Source organism: Plectropomus leopardus, chromosome 21 (genome assembly GCF_008729295.1).
Source record: "Plectropomus leopardus isolate mb chromosome 21, YSFRI_Pleo_2.0, whole genome shotgun sequence".
Taxonomy (NCBI): domain Eukaryota; kingdom Metazoa; phylum Chordata; class Actinopteri; order Perciformes; family Serranidae; genus Plectropomus; species Plectropomus leopardus.
In genome coordinates, this window is record NC_056483.1 from 4,369,529 (window position 1) to 4,392,698 (window position 23,170).

Here is a 23,170-nt window from a genome sequence, read left to right on the forward strand (position 1 = left end):
CAGTAGGTGGTAAAAGGTTAAAGTATAAGCAAAGAAAGTTTCAAAGTCTTGTCCAAAGTTGGTGGATGTCTTAATATAGAGAAAAAAATCAATGAAAACAGCATACTTCAATTTGCACTTTTGGCATTGGTTTTCCTTTGGCCCTAAATGACCTCTTGGTATCATTGGTTAGGTAGAAAAAAGTCTCATATCTGGAAATGGCTCCATGTGAGACTAAGGGGGACTTTTATGTCAGGGGCCCGTGTACAGTTGACCCCAAAGTCCAGTTTGTATGATTTGTGTGAACCCCATGTACCACTCAAATACGGTTCATGTGAACTCCAGTACAGTACATGTAATGTGTAAACGCCAGCTGTACTGAACTGCTATTTAACGCGTCTACAAGATATCTAACAAAAAGCTACCATGGATGGGGTCATTACATTACACACTTAATGTAAAGGTGCATAGGTTAACTTTGGGGAAAGGTCAGGTTTTAGGAAAATAAAAATAGTGACCTTAAAATAACTGAAGGTTGACATCATTTCACACACAAAACAATGGTTTCCTCAGGGAGAGTCATGTGTTTTGTGACCTCCATCATGCCTCCTTATGCAAACTTTCAGTCTTTATACTACTTCCTTGTCAGTGCATCGGTCACATGTTCGCAGCCTTCCTGATTAGGTGGTTCATGATTGAGTGAGTTATATACGAATTGTGTTGCTTTACTTTCCATAGGTATACATAACAGCCTGCTTGATGTGTACATAACTAATGTGAAATACAAATTAATAATACCTGATATGAAAACACTCTGAGCTTCTTTATTCATAAGGTGTACCATGCCACATATATTCAGTGTAATAGGACTGAAACATGTGGAAACAATAACTTTATAATCTGCATAAGCAGAGGTCAATGCATGTCTTTTTTTGATCAAATAAAAATCAGCGACACTGTTTGCCAGCTTCTGAAGCAAGTCATTCTCCTGGCAGATGACCAGACTCTGTCCAACACCCACATACCATTGATTTACATGAATCCACCATTATGTCTTCCTCCTGGGTGCTCGGGGCATTGGCTAATTGCAATTTAGTTGCAATCATGTGGAGCTATATGCTTAGCGAAGCAATGCAGGGTAAATGTAATTAACACCAACTGATTTAGAGCTGGCTAATCAATGCAATTTGCTGCGACAAGGTCCTGGAAAGTAATAATGTTTGAAATTTGCAGAGTGAAAGCAAGCTGGGAGTCAGGTTATTGGTTAGTGAATGGATGATGATAATCCTGTATCCAGCTGGTGTAGTGATGGCAGCGAGTGCTAAAAATAGACTGCTTGTAAAAAGGTAGTACAGAGGGAACTTGGCTTTGTACTTTTCGCTGTTAATCCTACCTTGTTTGGAGATTAGATCATCCTGATAGATTTTTCTGCACTGTTATGCTGAAATGGTCACTGTGAAACACGGCTGATGTTATTTTTGATCAAATATCTCACATATCACATCTTTCTGCATGGCTCTGTGCAGCATGCTAGATTGATCTCCACCCTGATGCATTTCCATGTCTCCCCTGTGAATCCCACATGAGCTGCGAGGGTGAGACGCATCACTCCCAATCTAAATATAGATTCAGAAATATTCCGCCGCTACTGCTGCTTCTATTTTAAATAATTCCACTGTTATTAAGCAGCAGGAGATACATCTCTTCCTGCTCCCATGGCATTCAGCTGTGTGGAATAATGCAATTTTTCTCCCCCTTTTCCCTCCCGCCTGTGTCACAAGCAATAACTTCACCCCCCCTGCTTTGAAATAAAAGAGGAGGAGGGAGAAACAGGGTGTGCAGAAGGAGAGAGGCAAAATTATGGCAATGCCAAAGCCGGCTATTTCCGTCTGGCTGTGGAGATGAGAGAGGGGGAGAGCTGACACGCATTTGTGATTCACAATGTGATCCCTGGATTAGCTTGCCAGCCCTGTGTTGTCTCTTTGCAGCTTCTTATTGACGCTGCTGGGGAGGCTTAGATGGGAGTAAAGTGACAGAGTTTGCTACTTCTTTAGATGCCACCGTCTCCTAACCGTCAAGCCAGGAATATATACAGACACGAGTAATGAGTCAGAGGCGTAGTGGAGCCACCTGGCCTCAACTTGTCAAAAGACACTGATAGGTGCTTCACAATAACAGGAAGGGTAGAATGCAAAAAGCAGATTAATTAAACATGAATTTGCTTGTCATAACAATATTTGCAGCTCATGTGTCACACAATAGCTCGGAGAGGAGATAAAACAATGACATTTCCATGTTTGCTTTGTTTTCTTTTTTTACCTCTCTTTTCCAGTTTCTCTTGTTTTCTTTTGTCACTTGATTTCCTGCTTGATTTTCACTTTTCCTCACTTTTTCCGCCCTATCTCTTTATTTTAAGTATGCATACAAATACACGTATTGCTAAAAAACATATTAAAGGTATACTATGCAGGAATTGTCGGTTACTGTATGTAAACAGTATCGCTATAAAAAGTGAAATCCAACTCCAGAATCTCTATCATTTTGCAAGCAGCTTTGTCCATTTAGTGTGTCACCTCACAATATTTGCATTTTCATGGCACTGTGTTCATAATTTTCATAGTTTTGTCTTTCGATGGGTGCTGCTTACAGTCTGGCATCTGCTCATTACCTTTTATATAAATTCCTGACCTCACCAAGAGCTGCTACAAATTATCATTTTCATTGCTTATTCATTTGTTTGTAATTTTCTGGATTGATGAAGGTTTTTTTTTGTCTATAAAATGTAAGAAAATGATGGAAAAAATGTCCATTAGTGTTTCAGCAATTGAGTTTACTGTCATAGAAGAAGAAAGAAACCAAACATATTCACATCTGAGAAGCTGGAATTTGAAAAAACTTTTCTCAAAAAGTTTGAGTAATTTAAAAAAAAACACTCAAACTGATCAATCATTTATCTAACTATTTTGATGAATTAAGTAGTTGACAATCGATCAAGTGATTAATTTACTACAGCAAAATAAGAAGAAAATAAGAAAATACTGGGAGTGTCTTTTTTTCTCTTTTAGGAAAATTCTGCATAGCATACCTTTAAGGCAGGAAATACTGTAGTAGAGCATTTTCTCCATGCAGTACAATAATGTAGCTACTGTGAAGTTCATACTGTATGTGAGACCGTCCTCCTAAAAAAACAACAGAAATAGTAATTTTACCAAATGTTCCAACAACAAATGTCGAAGTGTCAAAGCACTCAGCATTATTATAAAGAGATCAAGACCACAGATGGACGAGGTCGCCGTGATTGTATTGGTACCAAAACAGAAGGTTAGGTTCCTGCAGAAAGACGACAATAACCGAGTTACTACACTGCATGTAAACACAGCGTGTTATTTTCCCTTCGCTCCTTTCTACCCATCTGTGTGTGCACCAGTGCAGAGACCGATAGTTCTGGTCCCCGCATGTTCTCCCCGGTGAGACATGTCACACCTCCTGCTCTGCTGCGTGTGCATTCATTAATGTTAACTCGTATGTAAAAGTGGGAAGCTGCAAATTTCTATTTTCAATTTGGATGACACCTTTTGTGTCAAGCATTCACTGCTGTGGTGGGGTTTTTTTCCACAGTGCACTTCCCAGAAATGACTTGTTCAGACTTAAATTCATCTTTGAATTTCTCTGTCATTTCACAGCTCAGTGCCAAACACACACACACACACATTAAAACAAAAGTGAAAAGAACAACAAAATCAGACAATAAAAAACAGACACTGATAAAATACATAAGTCAGTGTATCAATGGTGGAGTCTTGATAATGTTAACAATATCAATAACGATCCCCATCCCCAGTCGTAGGTCATTTTAAGCACTGGACAAACTGCAAACAGTTGTTTTTCTGTTGAGAACAGTCTCGATGTAATGCTTCTGACCTGGCAAATTTGGACCTGCCTAACATGAAGAAAACACTCTGAGAAAGATTACGTCACTCACCACTCTCCCCCTGTTAACCCAATCCTTTTGTTAGGGTCAGAGTAGAGAGCGTCATGTCCTGCTCAAGAAAACCTTTGTGGTTTGAAACCAGTGACCTTTGGGTACTACTCCCCACCCCCCCACCCCTGTCCTTCGTTCCTTGTCCTTCCACCTGTCCAATCTCAGCATCATCTTTGGTGCCAAGCTGGGCCGAGGTGCCACCTCAGCCCAACTCAGGGCTTTGCCATGCATGGCAGGCAGGCAGGGCTTCACAGCACATCAGGGGGGCTAATGAGAAACAGTATGGCCAGGGGATAATGTATCCTGACCTGACAGGCCATGAAACACAGTCTGCCAGCCAGTTCTCTCCCATGCTCTGCTCTGCCTTCCATCCAAGCTGTTCTGACACTTTCAATCTGACTTAAGTGGATCTGGAGGGCTGCTGTTTGCATTTCAAGCTCCGCCTTCATGCCATACTTCCTTCTATAAAGTGCAGCGAAGTCGCCTAAAAATCATACAAAGTTGAGGACTGCTGCCGCTGAAGTGTTCCTTTATCTACACGAGCAGACAGGTAGAAATGGACAGAGATTGGAAAAAGAAAGATAGCATCAAACACATGAAGGCAGCTATTCCCTTTCTGATATGTTTCCCTTTGTGCCCAAGCAAGATGGGAATATCTCTCAGGATCTAACTGGTGATGAGGAGGGAAGGGGAATTGTGGGAGGCGAGCGGCAGCCAGCTCTGGTCTTGACTGTGCAGAGGGTGAGCTGGATGTAATTTACACTCGGCCCACCTCGGGGAGCAGCGGGAGCAGAAGAAAGCATTACCTCCCTCCAGAAAGCTGCCCTTCCCATGTGGCAGTGAGTGTCGGCTTTCATATAAAAATGGATCCATTGCTATTACAACACCCCACCTCTCTTCTGCTCCCACCTCCCACTCTCTCACACTGAAGGTTTTTTAGATTAGAAAAAAAAAGAGAGAGACGGGGTATGAGCAGGAGATGATGACCAAAAAACACGGGCATGGGCGGACTGGATGGCTGTCACTTTTTCATGTCAAAACATTAAAAGTAGCATGAGAGCTTTGTTGTGACAGAATGATTCCCGAGGCTGCACCATCCCATTCTCCACTCAAACGGAGACAGACACACTAAATGGCTGAAAGTCATTTTTCTCCCTTTTAGCTGGTAGCAGTTTCCAAAGAAACTGTGATAACAAAAGGCTGAAATTCAGCGCCGTCTGTTCCTCTGACTGGAACTGGCTAACGTTTTCACTTTCAGTAATTTTTAAAATCCACAAACTGATGTGTTTGCACTGCATCATTGACAGATGACTAATATATGATATTTTATTTTGGCATTTTCATTTCGGTAAGTGCTCCATTAGTATGAGGTTGCTCCTTTAGCCGTCATAGCTGCCAGCCCTAATAATAATTCAGCATTCAAACCATAATTTTAAATTTTTACAAAGTCTAACAGGGGCACAATTTAGAGCCATTAGAACCATTTGGGTCACAGTATCAGCATCTTAACTTCATAAAGTTCTGACCACATGCATTTAGAGATATAAACCAAATTAATGTAAACATTTTTGACAGGAGTGGCCACAAATCATTAGTCTACACTGCAACTTCTGCTTGTCAATCAAGTGTGTTGGTGGAAAAAATGACACAAAACACAAAGAGATTATTTCATTATTATTATTATTATTATTATTATTATTATTATTATTTAGATGTTGTTTTTATCTTCAAGGGCTAAAAGCAAACCGGTATGTATATAACATCGGCACACATTGTATGCCAGCCCCTAAATTGAATAGAAATCGTATCCTAGCAGACTTTGTAATATCAGCAAATATCGTATCATTGTCCAAAGTGTCAATATAATAGTTACTCTTAAGGTAACTATAATTTACCCCATAAAATCCACTTAATTTAGTGAGCAGTTCATCTATATATTGTCAGTATAGAACATCTACAGACAAAACTTGAGCAGGTAAACGGCCGACTGTCTGAGTTAAGAGAATGAGACTTATTTTATATTGAAAACAGGTATTTTAACTCTCTGCTGGTTGTTGTAAACTCATTTCACGGTTTTGAGGTCAGGGTCTGGCATCCAGTGTGATCGATACCCTGTGGGACCCTGACCTTCACTGGGAAGGGGATCAATCCCTGAAACTTTCACCCTTTGCATCGACCCCCCGTGCACACACACACACACACACACACACACACACACACACACACACACACACATTTGCATTTTTATTGTCAAGACATTACAAGTTAATTACACACTGCTGCTTTTTGGTGCTCTTTGCTAACTGCATCAGTGTAATAAAAGAATCCACCCACTTTCTTTTTTTTATAAGTGTTATTTGTTGAATATCTCCTGTTTGCCCTACAGCCAGAGCTAATTATCTAAAGCGGTCTAGCACAAAATTATTTGTGTCTGCTCTGTGGTGCATCCAGTCAGGCGTCATATTTTGGTTGTGGGTGTGTTACCGTTCTCACATGAAGCCTTTGGGGACTGCAGAGTGCCAGAGTTTGTGTTTTTGTGACATTTAAGTTTGGCGTTAACATTGGCTGTGCTTTTATTTATGGAGTAAACATGGCTATTATCTGCACTCCAGTTTGGGTCTCAGTGTGCTTCAAAGACACTTGGTTGTACAATGTCTCAAACCTTTCCTACGTGGCCATAATCAAAGGGAAGGCAGAAGAGCCAGAGCTCATAAGGAGATACAAAACAGTGTATCATGCAAAAGCATTCACGGTGTTGAACAAGGGCTAAATGCTTCGAAGCTTCAGTCTTTGCTGTAATGGGTGTTAAACTCAATATTCAAATTTTTCATTTTTCACCAAAGGAGGATATTGAAAGGAAGTGTCCGACACAAATGAGGCCAGTGTCCTCAGCGCAGTTATGGACAACTGCTCCAAGCAACTAAATTGGGTGGCCAGTATGCCTGGGTGGTATCTGTTTTCTCATACCTTCATACCTTCCTGTAATTTCACTTGGGTATATGGTCTATGACAGTATCAGTGTGCAGCACTACCACCACCCGCCCCTCAGCGAGTTCATTCCCTCAAAGATGTCTCGCCATTTTCAGTCTACTCAATATACAATACACACACAGTATGTCAAGAAAAATAATATTCTTACACCCATTTTCCTTATTAAACAGACAAAGACAACCATGCACCACCTGCTTTAATTATTCTCTTTTTTACTAAGAATAACTTAATTTCTTCGTTATTTCGCTGTTCTAACAATTAGCAACTCTGGTTTGGTCAAAATAATCCCTTGATTCGCTGGGTTAGGTGTAAAAATATGGTGTTTTCCCTGCAGACTCTTTGATCTCTCTCTCTGCTGTTGCGGCTGTTTTCAGTCTCCTCACTGCTCACAGTCAGTTCAGCTGCCTGTTGCACCACACTGACCGCTGGTAGTACATAATGGGCACTGACCGTATGCAAAACATACTTATTAGAGCCTCTCCAGTGTGAAGTTAATAGAAAGATGAGGGTCTGTATTTTTGTGTTTAAAGTCACACCATAGCAATTTCTAAATACTCTGGTAATCCGTTACATTGTGATGCTGCCTGTGCCCAGTGTCAAAAATAAAAAAGTAAAAGATGAGATGAAATGCGTTATCAGCAACTATAGTAACACTTGCTTTGCAGAACGGACAGAACAAATGGATCACTCAAAAGTATAAAATCAGCATCAATGATTACAATAGGAGAATTGAAAACAGAGGTAGCCGACATCACAACAGCTCCCTGGAAAGCTGCTGCTCGCACCACAGCTGGCGGCCTTGCGTCACTGCCGTATCAACAGGGACACTCTCTAGCGGGTAACCAACCCAGTGAATCTGTGTGTGCGTGGAGCCAGCTGGTGGGCACTGAAATGAGAGATGATTAGGAATGAAAGATAACTGCAAATTAAGTGACTGAGTGTTGATTGAATGAGTAAGTGGGTGAGCGTGTGAATCTTGCTCTTGTAATGTTTGTTCTTTTAGAGTCAAATCAAATTCAACCACCAATCATTGTCAAATAATAGACGAATGGAACTATAAATAGACGGATCATGGATTTTAACAATGCGAATCTACAGTGATATCTGCAGAGAGTCTTGATTTGTCTTAGGTATACATCTCAACGGAAATTATAGATTGTTTCAGTCCTCTCTTTCTGTCGTGCACATGTTAAATGTTCAGTTGTTGGCATGAGATGGTTAGATCGGCTGCATTTTATCCACATCACCATCACAGGTTCAAACCCCCAGCAACCGTTCATGTTCCCATCAACAGCCATCGTGTCCCGTCATCGTCCAAAAACGAAACACTGACCACCCACCTGCTTAGTCATTGTCTTACAAGTCGCTCTTGATAAAAGCATTAGCATCATCTGCTGTCAGGTTAATATCTCTTTCACAGCAGGCCATGTGCATCCTCAATAAAAGACAATGTCATCTAATGCATTATATAAACTTATAACAGAGTGGAGAGAACTTTCATAGCTGCTGATACAGCTGTATGGTCATTTTGGAGGATGTAGTTTGTGCTGCTGTTTAACTGAATTGTGCTGTACTGACAGGTGTTTCTATTACAGTATTTTGTCAACCCTGTTTATATTAACCCTTTGAAACATGAGCAAATTGGCTTGATTTCTTTCAAAAACATGAGAGGGCAGCAATGAACAACTTCAGAATAAATGGCCACAAAACAATTATAGAGATAAAGATAAAGATATTAGTAAAAAAATTAGAAAAAGTAGATTACGTGAAAATTAGTAAAAATAAAAAATAAATATATGAAACAAACGGAAAAGTTATAAAACAAACAAGGAAATTACCTAAGAAACAGCTTAAAAATTTTAATAACTTTGAAAAATAATTTAAAATAAATCATTACAATAATTATGAATATAGCTCTCTGGACTTTTTTTTTTTCTTTTTTAATAGCTTATTTATAAATTATTTTCCAAATCTACAAATTTCATGCAATTTGTGGGGCATTTCTTGTCAAGTTGATCTTTGCTTTTGTTCCCATGTTTCTGAAAGAAATAAAATCCATTTGCTCAGGGCTAAAAGTATTAACTTCTTATGAAAGGCACCCGAACGCAGCATAAGTAAAGTGATGTCGATCCAGGTTTCACAGGGTTTGTGAGGAAATAACAAATATATAACATATAATATCATATTTACCATATTTACTAGTAACGAGCACAATAAAGGCCCTCCAAAGTCATAATTACAAGTGGGAAATTGGGAAATTTCGATGATACCTGGGTTATGATGATTGCATGACATTTTAGGGCAGCAGACATGGCGGAAAGCATGGAAACACTGTCAACAACTGACGATAAAAAATTCTATTTTTTCATTTATTTTCTGTAGTTGCACATTTTAGTATATGCATCTATTAGCTATTGCAAGCAAGCAAACTTTTAACTATAAAGCATTCCGGGCAAGTAAGCGAACACTTATAACAACGTTATTTTATTTATTTCTATTCCTCCTCTGCAAAACTGCAGAATTGTTGTTCTTACACTGGATTAAAAAAACAAGTATTAATCTGTGAGCTTTAAATGCTAAAATAAGCTAACCAACTGCTTTCTCTGGCTATACATTTATGCACTTTTATGTACACATTTACAGATAAAATATAAAAAGCAGTACCATTATGAGCATATTTCCCAAAAAAAATCTAACCATTCATTTAAGAGTTTGAATGACTTCATTACTTTGCAATCAAGTAACTCATTTTCTGCAGACATATGGTCTAAATTTGCTCCCCTTAAAAAAAAAAAGTAAGATAGCGTTCTGATGGAAAAAAAGTCTGGGGGCAGAAGGTTAGTTATGAATAATTTCACTGAAACCCTTGAATGAAAGATAAGCTATGGAGGAGTGCTTCCGTCAGCCACCCGGCAGTCTTCCAAATGTGCCATTGTGCACTTCCACAACTTAAAAAAAGTTTAATCTGCCTATGGAAGCTAAATGTTACTCCTCTCAGGTGTGCATCTGTAGAGCACGCTGTTCTGTTTTGTAGTTTCCACACGACGAGGCTTTTGTTTTGGAGTGCAGTTGCAGAGCCCGGTTGTGTTAAGTCAGGTGTCTGGGGAGTGTGGAGAACAGGTCAGCAGATGAACATAATGGTCAGGGCAGAGATCCAGCTGGGACGTGTTCACCTGCTTGCAAAACCCTTGATGTTTCCGAAAAGCATCCTCAGTACCAGCTATAAACCTGCGCCAATTGAGCATAGGGACACGCCAAAAGTTTAAAGTCGTAGCATTTAAAAAAAAAGACCTGTAACACTGATCTGAAACACAGAACAATCAGCAGTGCTAAGAGAGCTGCTAAGAGTTGGCAGCGTTCACTCAGCATTTCCAGAAGCCTTTACTCATGCTGTAACTGAGACGAGAGGAGCGAGGCGGAGGCTGGCTGAAGAGTAGTAAGTGTGTTGATAATTGTCTCCTTGATATTGATGTCCATTAGATAGGTATACAGCACCCTGATCCTCTAAATCCCCCCACGTGCACGCCTGCAAGCACGCACACATAACGCCAGATCCCTTTCCCTTCCCACAGTGCTGAATCTGAGATTCCCAGCACTTAGCATTGATTATTAATGGAAGGTCTGAAAAGAAAAAGGGGGGCAGAAACTGATCTCGCTCTTTATGCATGCTGGCATTAAGAGAAACCTGTCAGGGGGGTTCACGGCCAGTCTCTTCCCAGAAACTCAACTGATGGAAAGTGCGCGGCTTCTGTAATACATTTCTGCTCAGAAATATATGGTCTGAGGGTCATTGCAATGCTTGAGGACAGCTCACTTTTGCCCTGGAATATGAGTATTGACATTGGTCTCAACATCGATACTGCGGGAAGAGGACATACCTTTTTGTATCAGATGAACTGGGGAGAGCTGAAAGTCCAGAGGGAATAGGTTGTTGGTTTTGTGTTACAGTGGAGCGAAAATTTTAGCCTCTTCATATTTTGTATTATTTCCTGAATATTCTCCAAACATTAGCAAGAAATCTGTGAATCATATTACAAAAAATAATTTGAAAATGATCTAAAGAAATAAATAAGCAAAATATATAAAGAAATAAAAAAACATACAAAAATGACCTTAAAAAGTGATGAAAAAAAATGATTTTATTTATTTTCTGTAACAAGATTTTAAATCTAAAATGATTCTAATTATAAATATAGTTTTCTGGACATTTGTCCCTATTTTTTAATTTTTTAAATAATTTTCTAATAATGATTTCAAAAAGATTTGAAATCTTTTGAAAGATTGATTGATTTCGATCCAGGTTTCAACGGGTTAATGGACAAAAATTTAAGCTCAGATGAAATGTATTTATTTTTTGCTTTATTGCCATTAACAGCAATTAACAGGTGAGTAACAATGTACAAGAGTGGGTTTCACCTGACATAAATGCACATGTGGAAGAGGATTAGCTCAGCAGAAATTTCAATGTGTGTTTTAAGCGGCATGGAAGCTGAGAGTATTTTGGCATTTTTGTCACCTGCCCCAAAAAGTAAATAATTAACTAGTCAGGTGGCACCAAATCACAGCAAAGAGGCCGCCTGAAAATGTATTTTCTCTAAGTGAACTGCTGTGTAGTTTGTCAAAAGTGACGTTATGTCATTGTTATGGGTGTAACGGGGCTTTTCAACCATGTCTGCTCCCATAATTCTCCTTTTGTAATGTGTCAAGTTGTCATGTGAATCTGAGTAGGATATTCCTTTGTACTTTATTCAGAAATTATTAAAGATATATCAAACAGATCCCGCAACTCAAGGAGTTTTAAAAAGCCCCACATAGGTTTCCAATTCCAACTTGAAATGTAAGTGATGTTGGCATCTGATTGAAAGCAGTAACCTGTGCTTGTAAAGGTTAATATGAACAAGATTTAGGGCCCATTTTAAACAATCTATACTGCATGGTCTTAAGTGGATGGCACATGTTAATTCAGGTCATGTACAACTCAGTTTTGCTGGTTAAATAGTGCATTATCTGTGGCTTTTTTACTGACATTTAGAAAATATTGCTCAAGTTCTGCAAAAATCTAACAGAAACCTGCCTACTGATACTGATTTTTTAGCATGTTTACCATCTCAGTTCATCATGTTAGCATGCTGACAGTTTCTAATTAGCACTAAACACATAATACAGCTGATACTTAGACAGATATCTTTAGTTTGGCAGGAGTTTAGTCATAAACCAAACTATTGGGACACAAAAATTTTGACCTTATGACAGTGCTAAAGTTTGAATTGGGATTACGTAAATCTATTGGATTTGTCCTTGATGGACTATGAATGTCTGTAAATATTTGTAGGTATTTCAGTCTGGAACCAAGCGGTGGTCAGCGCGATATTACCACCCAAAGCCCCAGTGCTGGCGTGGCCAAAAATATATTAAAATTATTATATGACTGTCAGTTATTAAGTCATGTCATCAGTAAACATGTAAATCTCCCGTTACCTGAAATGTTTTTAAGTGACCTCCAGACAGAGATATTATTGCTTGCTGTTACTCTTGCTTAGAGGTCTTAGCATGACAAAATTAATGTAATAAAGCAAAATAGGGACTTGTAAAGAGAAAGGACTCCAAGAGTGAGCAATGTTGTATCAGAAAGTTTTGTGTGGTTATAAGTTCCTTACAAAAGTTACTAAACTCTGTGTAACAACAACTTTAACTGGCACAGTCTGGCTTGTTGTTGGCAAATGTGAAAAAAAACAACTAAATCTAAAACTTTTCCTTTGTGGTTTTTGTCCAGTGAAAACAAACAGCAGGTGAGATCGCACCATTAAAAAGACAAGCTAAATGTGTTAAAAAACTTCATGACGGCTCATTCAGATCGTTTGGAGTCGGGCCTCGAGGGAGCAATGCTGCTGATAACAACTCCTCGTCTCTATCTCATCACAAACAACTCCAGCCTCAAACTGGCACGTGATGGACATCCAGATGCCATTTTGCAGTTTATCTAAAAAGGAGTCATGAGCTCCGTTTTCCCTCGGTGCATTTTTACTCATCTTCCTGTGCCCTCTTCTGTCCCTGTGGACCCAAACGTGCGTCAGCAAGTTGCTCAGCGCCGGCCCGGCCTGCTATCTCTATATTGGCTCCTGTCCCTCTCCATCTATTTAAAAACAAAAGAACGCGCTGAGGAGCAGTCACGCATTGTTATTTAAATATTTTATTTAACGAGTGAGTTCTGGTGCCCATGCATAGTCTAAAATATAGTTTGAGAGACTTTTCCAGTGTAAAATTCAGCATGAAACTTCCTGTATGTATTGAAGATTAACAACTGAGCACTCATCTATTCATTATTTGCTCTGTGCCACGTTCCCTTTGCAAAGCTGAGTCAACTGGAGCTTTGTTTAAGTCAGAAGTTTCTGTGTTTGGTCGGCCTGCGTCTGTGAGCAGATGAGGATGTGGGCCACCCTTTCTCCCGTGGGGTCCTCCGTGTCCCTTGACTGACACAAACCTAGTGAGCAAAAATATCCACATGCCTGCGTCTTCTCCACAGCCTGAGGGAGCGTAATAATGCCTCGGCTAATCCGATTAACATTAACAATCCCACAGGGGAAATCGCTGCACATCTGCAGCGGACAGATAATTATGTTGCCTCAGATGTTTGTTTCTTTTTTGTGTGTGTGTTTGTTTTGACGCTTTTTATGTCTTTGGAAGACCATCAGTGTTTTTTTTTTGTGGGTTTGGATGGGCACCATTTCAGTGTGTTTCTGGGTCTTTGTAGCAAACATGGGTGGAAGCCCTCCTCCTTGTCTCAAGGGCAAGCTTTGTATGATGTTAGCTGGCTCAGATGGATTTGGTTGTTTGAATAATGCCAAGGATGGTTTATGAAAAGGCAATGCACTTCACTCTTCTATCTTGTTTTGACTCTTATAGCCAAAGAATTCATTTATGTCAAAGTTTTCTCTTTGATGAATCATCAGTGAATTTCTTAAGAAAATGGCTCTGCATAAAGTTATTCTACTGACATTAATATTAGTAATACTTGCAGTAAAAACACTCCTAAAAATTAAGTTTTTATACAACTAATTTTAAACACATAATGCTGGAAATGAGGGAAACATAATGCAGAGCAAATGTTTTCTTTAAAAATAATCAGAAAATGTTGCTTAATAACGTGCCTAGAGAGTCACAAAAAGTTAATACTGAATGTATCAGCAAAATGTCTACGCAGCATCTCATTTCATTTCTTTTCTGCAAAAATGGGCCATCATGAGGTGATCTTTCCACTCCTAGTGACAACAGCGTTATTTTTTTAATGCATTATGTTTTCGGGTTGTCCGTCTCATTCTTGTGAACGCAAAATCTCAAGAACACCTTGAAGATATTTCTTTAAATTTGGCACAAACTCAATGATGAACTTAACAGATTTTAGCAGTCATCGATCAAAGGTCAAGGTCACTGTGACCTTGTCCATCTCATTCCTGTCAACACGCTAGCTCAAGAACAACTAGAGGGAGTTTCCGAAAATTTGGCACAAATGTCCACTTGGATTTAACGATAAACGGATTATATATTGGTGGTCACTGTGACTTTGCGTCTGTCTCATTCTCATGAACGCAATATTGCAAGACCTCGAGGGAATTTCTTCAAATTTGGCACAAACATTTTCAACTTAACACTGAACTGATGGATTTCAGTTGTCAAAGGTCAAGGTCACTATAACTTCGCCCCCATCTCATTTTCGTGAACGCAATTTCTCAAGAAGGCATTGAGGAAATTATGTCAAATTTGGCCCAAACATCCACTTGGACTCAAGGATGAACTGATTAGATTTTTGCTGTCAAAGTTCAAGGTCACTATGGCCTTGCGTCCATCTTATACTCCTGAATGCAATATCTATATCCCTCAAATTTGGCACAAACATCCACTTGGACTGAAGGATGAAGTGATTAGAATTCAGTGTTCAAATGTCAAAGTCACTGTGACCTCTCAACACATGTTTCAAGTTTTTCTGTGTGTGAAAGCATCCACATTTGAGAATATGTAGCTTCATTGCATCCATATTTGAAATGCTGTCTACTGTTTGCATCTTGGCTGGTTCTCAGAGGCATACAACCGCTAGACAGCCATTCAATTTTTTTTGCTTTGTTTTTTCACACAAATCATGTCCATCTGTCCTCTTATAGGTTGGGATTCTCTATTTCCAGCCGAGTGTTTTCCGCTGCATCCTGCTGCGTTGGGTTCGACTGCTGGGTTTCGCCACCGTCTACGGGACACTGACTCTAAAATTGTACAGGTAACACACAAATTACAAACACATCTACACAAATCCATTGTCCAACACTGTTATCCATCCCAGGAAATCGGATTACATTGACCTCCTTAAGTGCAGTTACACTGTCTTGCATCTTAAATCCGTCTAAAAGCGAGTCACCGGACTACACTGCTGCACGTTTAGGGGTGGATTCACTGCCTCATTAAGTGAATGAGGGAAATGCCAAGTAAAAGTAATTAAGAAAACGAGGGGCACTTTGGCCCCAAATGATCTCCGTATATAACGTGGTATTGAATGATTTTTGGCAAGAGACATGTGTGTCAGATCAGAGGGAGACGAAGGACTGCTGTGAAGGAGAGACGAGAGGGGGGTCATCCAGCACTGAATAGCTGATAATGAGACAGGGGGTCTGCTGTATTTAAAGTAATGCACTTGAAATTGTTCATCTGAGGGGCCTTTTTGTCAGGTGAATCTGTCAAAAAGGCCTAATGAAGACGCTGATTAAGAGGATGTGGCTAATGCGAGCGGGAGCCGAGTAAACCCTTAGAGGTGCAAGTTAACATATTGCACAGATCAATTTTTGATGGGGGGCTCATTAGTGGGGAGCGCAGTGGACACTTCATCAATGTGCGTGAAGGGCAGAGCCTAAGAATAGCGACGGCTGGTCATGTGTTTGAGCACAGTTTAATTCCTGTTGCACAGTCTTTGTGTTTATCTGTGAATTTAACGCATTACACTGTCAGAATAACTGCTCTGAATATTGAGAAATTTCTGTTGTCTTGCATTATATTGAAACTGAAGAACAAAGAATAAACCCTTAAGCTTAGCTCTTTACTATAAGACATTTTATTATTTATATTTCTGAGTGGACTTTTTTGTTGTAAAAAAAATGGTAATCTGACATCTAAGAGCACTGAAAACAGTGTCACATTGCCTCCTCCTTTGCTTCTGGGACACAAGTCATTATTTGCAAACAAGGTACAAAATTAGCACCATCCACAAGCCAAATGCTGGTGAAATGTGCAAGCAGCACATAGATTTGCCTCAGCCAAAAACACAGTAAAAATACATGGAGTTAGTTATTTTTGCACCCTGTTTGCAAAGCCAAAAGAGTGCCTTGTCAGAATAATATAAATATTATATCAATTTTAGGGGTCAATGCTGTGGTACGGCATGATTGAATCGTGCTGGAAAAGGGGCAGAATTTTGTATTTTACTTTTGTTGTCAAAGCTCCATCAATGCCAATCAGAGCCGATCTGAGCTGAGCCTACAATACCCATGAATACTGCAGAGTCATTTGTCCCGGAAATAAATGCAGATTGTAACCTTTCCCACTCAAGACAAAAGTCAGATGTTAGTGGGGTTTTTTTGTACAGGCTATAAGAATTGCTGAAGGGAATTCTGGGAAATATAGGAACTAACTAAGACAAGTAGACTTTGGATAGCTTGGGAAAAGAGAACAGTGAGGAAGAAATCGTGAAAGTTTTCCCTAATTTGATGCTGTCTTTAATGTTTGAAATATTCTTCTTTAATCTACAATGATGATTTTTTTGTGATGTTCTTAAAATGAGTGTCTCATCTCCCCCCACAGGGTGCTGAAGGTGTTCCTCTCCCGCACCGCCCAGAGGATCCCCTATATGACCAGCTGGCGAGTGTTGCGTCTGCTGGGCATCATCCTGCTCATCGTCTGCTGGTTCTTGGTGGCTTGGACATCTGCCGTCTGTCAGAACCCTGACAGGAAGTTGGCGCTCATCGATGTGGGCTACACGCCCGATGGGCTGCAGTTCAGCATGTGCCTGCTGGATCGCTGGGACTACATGATGGCTGTCGGTGAGCCCCTCTACTGCCCTCTGCCTCCTCAGGGCGTTGTGGATTGATTTACATACACTGAACTTTGTGTGTGCGTACAACAGCAAGCGGGTTATTTGAGGTATTCACAGCATAAAACCAAAAAGTAATTTGTTTGGCGCGATAGCATTTGGAGTTCAAAGACAGCGAGAGCTGGATGAGTAAAATTGTTTGCCTTCTCATACATTTGGCAATGCTCTTACGTTTCCCAAAGGTAGACATTAATCCTCTCCAACGGTGCTTCACTTTTGGATATTTTCCTGCGTTGTGCGTGAAGGAAAGGGCAACGAGCAGCTGATAAAGGCAGATGAGAAATCAAAGAGGCTCGGGGGGGGGGGGGGATTTTGCATTTAGGAAATCTGCATGCTGTTTTAGGTCTGCTGACTCAGGCTTAAATGAGAGAGAACTGTGGTCCTTTTTGACTTCTGGGAAAACAGATGGACCCCCGCGGAGCCGACATGCTGTGATACTGTATACTGAAGACACATTTTCATTCTGTTTATTAGAGGGTAAAAATAGGTTGGTAATAGGGAGCTGTGAGTCAGCTGTGACGTCACCGACATACAGCTCATAAATTACATGCAGCCAGATGCAATAAATCTTTCTGATGTAGAAATCTGCAGCTGCATTCACTTGCAGTCAGGGGTATAATTGTGATGCATTTTACTTTTTTTGCTTTACAAAACATGAAAAAGCTTTTAAACCAGTAAAGATTTAATGTTAAGTAGAAGTATTTACAGCCCAACTGCGACTTTAGTGTTGCAATGATGAGTTCATTTAATCCAAAACAAAAAAATCATTTTAATTACATTTCTCTTGGGTTCTTGCCAACCCACCAGCATTTTTTATGGTTCATACACTGTAAAAACTTTCTGATGAAGCCATTTTTTTCTTTGAGTCCTTTCTGTCTTATTTCTTAAAACAAGTGAAAAATACTTTTTAATGAGGCACCAAATCTAAAGCATAAATTAAATTAATCCATTAGTAATAAACCTTTAATAGAAACAACTGTTGGGTTGCTATGTTTTAGAGTCTTTGGCATGTGGCCATCCTCCTCAGTGTCTTAAAGTCTAACTCATAAAGGTTTCACACTTTCTAATACGCAAGTATTAAAGTGACAGTTAACTGCAAAAAATACATATTTTTCCTTTTACCTATAGTGATGTTTATCAGTCTGTAATGTTTTGGTCAAGCTTCTTTATTTATTTTAGGGGTTTAGTGAAGGCTGATTATTTTTGACCCTAGGACAAGTGGTGTAAGACAACACAAAGGTTGAGAATATTCAGTTTTAGGGCCCAAATATAACCAGAAATTCATTCAATTCAGATTTTTTGACCTTCACGTGCCCTCAAACAACCCAGACAAATAACTATCTTTTGAGTGGCTATTGCCTCTAAAGCTCATTGTTGCTCCTGTTGTGAGGAATACATGTGATTCACTCCCCACAGTTCAACAGATGACACTATAAATGTGGAAATAATGGCAACAGGTTTTCATGGGGGGAAAAAAGCAGCGTGTTTATTGCTGTGGACTTGGCTACCTAGGAGACATTACATGGGGTTGCCATGGAGGTGCACGGGGAATTCATTTATTGTCCAGAGAATACAACCACAGCTGTTACAAATGAGTCTGATAGCTTGTGTTTAACAGGGAGCTTTTTTTCTGTATACATGTATTGTACAACAGTTTGCAGCAGCTCCATGAGAGCGCTGAACTGTGAAGTGGCTGGTTGGTGGGTACACGTCCCCAGTTTTGGCCCGTAAAGCCCGTGCACTGCATAAAAATGATTTTTTGGCCCGTGTGTTCATTGAGTTCATTTCCTCTCTCTCATTCTCACTTCCCAGCTGAGTTCCTCTTCCTGCTGTGGGCAGTGTACCTGTGTTACGCTGTGAGGACGGTGCCGTCAGCATTCCACGAGCCTCGCTATATGGCCATCGCTGTTCACAACGAACTTGTCCTGACGGCGATCTTCTATGTCATCAGGTGAGAAATCCTGCTCCCACTCATCTGGAGTCCTTAGTGGGTGTATGTGAATTAAACAGGGGGGGGGGTCTGACTGATTATTGACTAATTATACCTTTTAACTGCTGACAGATTTGTTTTGTAACACTGTGAGCCTTATGTTCTGAAAATCCTAAAAATATGTTAAAAAAGTTATTACCTCTAATAACAGATGATCATAAATCAGAAATCATAAAGATCATAAATAACACTGTAAAGTTGCAACCTTGTATTAAAACATAATTATGAGTACTCATTTATACCTAACAGTTATGATAACTAATTTACACTTAAAGGCCCAAATATACCAAACTGACTCTGAAGAATAAGTGGTGACGGAAGCCGACTGTTTTGTTGTGGCACATTACCCGTGTCTTAGCCACAGCCAACTGCCAGCTCGGATGTACATTCTGCGCTGGCGTGACAGGAAATGACTCGCCATACCAACAGGCAACGGTAATTTGTATTTGTCTTTCAAAAAGGGAACCTGGGAGACACACAGGAGGGATTCAAGATGCCAGTTATACTAGACGCTGTTTGCTCTCCTCGCCTCCGTGTCTCTTTTTCATTCACCAACGGGCTACACTGTCTCTGATGCCAATTCAACTCACTGAAAAAAAAAGACAACAAGGTGCTAAAACTATGGTACAGACGCTCAGCGATGGCCAAACACTGAATCTTCCTCTGTAGATTTACCAAAAGTTGCTCTACAGATCAGACATTGACAGAAAAATTTAATTTTCAGACAGAGGTTTTGATATATGTAAATGATAAAATAATTATTTAACTGTAGCAAGTTTGGTCGTTAAACTTTTTGAGATTTATTTATAGCAGTAACTGTCCAAAATGATATGAAATTGCATAGTTTACCCTACATAAATATAAAATGGCGCAATATTGAGCCCTGTGTGTGGTGCTGGAGACGCAGAATGATTGCTTCTTGCAAGTTCCACCAGTTAAACAAACAAAAAGCAATGTAATATATGAGGGTGGCATATCATCAGGGCATGGTGGTATTTTGTGCTCGGTGTGGGTGGAGGCAGCACAACATATTACCGGATTAAAATGACAAAATTGAATATGAGGCATCAATATCAGAGATTGATATCTCGAGATCTCAGCCAGAGAAACAAATAAAATCCAATTCCAACTTTATCTATAAAGCACATTTAAAAACAACAGAGTTAACCAAAGTGCTGTACATCAATAAAACTTGCATAAATTACATAAAACATAGACAGGCCATAAGAGACTGTTTACAAAAAGGCAATAAAACCATAAACTGGCAACTGTCATACAGGCTCAGAGAACGCAGGGTGAACAAATGAGTTATTAGCCCTTTAAAACCTGAGCATAATGGTTTGATTTTTTTTTTTCAAAAACAATGGACAAAAACGATGAGTAACTTAACAAAAAGAGCAAGAAATCAGTAACAAGTTACGAGAAAATTGCCTCAAAATAAGTTACCTAGATAATTTTAAATATATAATTATAAGAGTTAGAAAAATAGTATTCTGGAAATAAAATTTCCCTTCTTTCTTGAAATTTTCTTGATTTTTTTTCACGTTTTCACAATAAATCAAACCAATTACCCTGGGTGTTCCACATAAAAACTGATGTTGATCCAGGATTTAAAGGGTTAAACAAGATTGAAACACAGGCAAATTGGGGGCTAGTCTAATCTGTCTGCCCCAAAAAAACTAGGATTTAATTTTTATAATTTGCATGAACATTTAAATTTTATTTTATTTCATTATTATTATTAATTTATTTTAATTCTTGTCTCTATCTCTGGAGCAGTAAACCCTGCACATCTGGGGCTCTAAAAAAGATATAACAAACATAATTACCAACAAAAGCATCTTCTTCGACATACAGATGCTGTCACCAACATTCGCCTCATGCTCCACATTTACTGGCTCCATATTTAATATCATAGCCTTTGATTGCCCTCCGCTGTTGTCATTTTGACATTAATGTCGTTCAGTAGATTGTCTCATTTTCATCACATATGAGGCTCAGGCCCGCTGCTCTTGTGGGATTTTTTTTATTGTAATGGAATCAGCCCTCATCCCTCCAGTATACATGTCAAATAGCTGCAGCGTGCAGTTTATAAATGAGGCGTTTCAGCTGACACCGCCACAGCCTTTCCTAGCTGGAGTCCCCTTAATTGAGAGCTCAGCTCCATCACATTATTTACTAATGAAGCATGTCAGAATGATTTATGTTTTTTTTTTCAAGATGGCGTAAATAGCCTCAACTATTTGCAGCAATATTCCAGTTGTAAATGAACATCCATTACTTAAAAAAAAATTGTCAACATATAAGATGATCGTTTTTAGCAGTTTTTCGATGGTATTTGAACATCTGGCTCTTGTGATTCCTCTGCCAACCCCTCTAATGTGCCTCTTCAGCCTTGTTGTGAGGCTTTTCTCTGAAGAAACCGTCCAAACGAGACCTCTAATAAATTGGAAAGTTGCCTGGTGTAGCTAGTTATTCTGACTGGCTGCCACCAGAGACCGCAGTGTACACTGGGGCTTGTTAGAAGCATCCGGCGCCCATTTGTGTTACTCACAGAACCTGCTTTTTGATCCCACAGTGACCAGTTAAAGCCTCCTTGTTTGCTGTGATCAGGTTATAGCCAGGTCCAGGTGTGAGCGGGATGCTGAGAGATAATAGCTGGGTGGAGTGATGGGGAGTGTTTCTGCAGGCTGAGAGGAGAAAGTATGCCAGAGTTATTAAATCCTCATCTGCACAGAAACTCCTCACAAAAACATGAATGAGGGAAGACTTCAAAGCTTTGGGGCATTTCATATGCTGGACCTTTGCCTTCATTCATGCCTCGCAGCTATTACCACAGTAACTGTTCGTTAATTAGCCATTTGCAGACTTCAACAACATAATGAGGCTGCTGGATGACATTTGCTTGGATCCAGGCTCTCTGGTGGTTGAATTAGCCTCTGACAGGACATACCTTCATATCTTTTAGAGTCACTATTGTTTCTACCAGTAATTATCTCATTTTCTACCAACTGCTGCGGCACACTGTGTTATTGTCTGATAGGCCAAATCTTGCAACCTGATCAAGGTCACTGCCCTTTATTGTGAATTCAACTGAAAGAATGAGGAAAATATTGTGTCCTTGCTGGCAAAAGGATCGCCCAAGTGGAACGTTATATGAGAGGCGGTGGAATTGACGCCCCAGACAGACAGTGTATAAATCTACTTTGGCTGAAAACACATTAAGTCTGCTGCTGTCTGTCTCTCTCGGCTCCATCTGTATCTAAGAGGTTTACTGCAGACGGAGCAGCGTGTGTGAATATCACAGCATAATTTAGTCATACTTCACTGCTTTTACTGTGTGTGCATTTTGGATTCGACAATCAGCTATCATAAAGATGTTTAGGACGTGTTTATTAACATAACTGTGGTGGAAGGGAAATGTGAGCACAGATATTAAAATACACTGTCACTTTGAGGTTGAGTGGCTCGATTAATGACTCTGCATTATTATCATAGATACTATGGTTAGTTTAACTAATAGTGAAGTTATCTGCAGCCAGCAAAATATTTGATTAACATTGGCTAACCATCTGGATATAACTGCTCCTGTATTCCTACCAAATGAGTTTTCTCTCTCTTTTCTGTTCCTCGTGTCCTAAATATCTTTCCTTTTTGTTTTCTCTTTACATCCTGACAGGTTCACTCTCGCTCCGGAGCTCCACCCAGACTGGATGCTGCTGCTGTTCTTCACCCACACACACCTAACTGTAACAGTAACACTGGGTCTCCTACTCATCCCGAAGGTAAACTTTAGATGTCATATGTTTCACATAATACTCTGATTACTCTAGATAAAGGGATGTTTTTTTGACAAAATGTTAGTAGAGCACTACAGTTTAGCAAATGCTGAATTAAACCTGCATTCCTACTTTGTCAGTATTTCATTTTGTTTTATTTTGTTTCAATCTTTGCATTTCCCTCTTTTGCTTTTTTGTCCAATAGTTGTAACTTACTTTCAAGTGTGCCATATAGATTAAAAGATAATGCTGTGAATATTATATAGAAAACAGAGCATCATCACGCCGAACGCGGCTTTTTAGCCTGAATGTGGTGGCGGCAT

The 23,170-nt window shown here is 39.6% G+C and overlaps 1 protein-coding gene across 1 annotated transcript in view; it reads left to right on the top strand.

Moving 5' to 3' along the window:
- gpr158a (G protein-coupled receptor 158a) overlaps positions 1 to 23,170 on the top strand; it is a 74,508-nt gene that overhangs the window by 47,092 nt on the left and 4,246 nt on the right. Inside the window, exons 6-9 of the mRNA XM_042510498.1 lie at positions 15,109 to 15,218; positions 16,790 to 17,028; positions 18,891 to 19,029; positions 22,748 to 22,853. Coding sequence (XP_042366432.1) covers positions 15,109 to 15,218; positions 16,790 to 17,028; positions 18,891 to 19,029; positions 22,748 to 22,853 — 594 coding nt within the window. The remainder of the gene's footprint in view (positions 1 to 15,108; positions 15,219 to 16,789; positions 17,029 to 18,890; positions 19,030 to 22,747; positions 22,854 to 23,170) is intronic.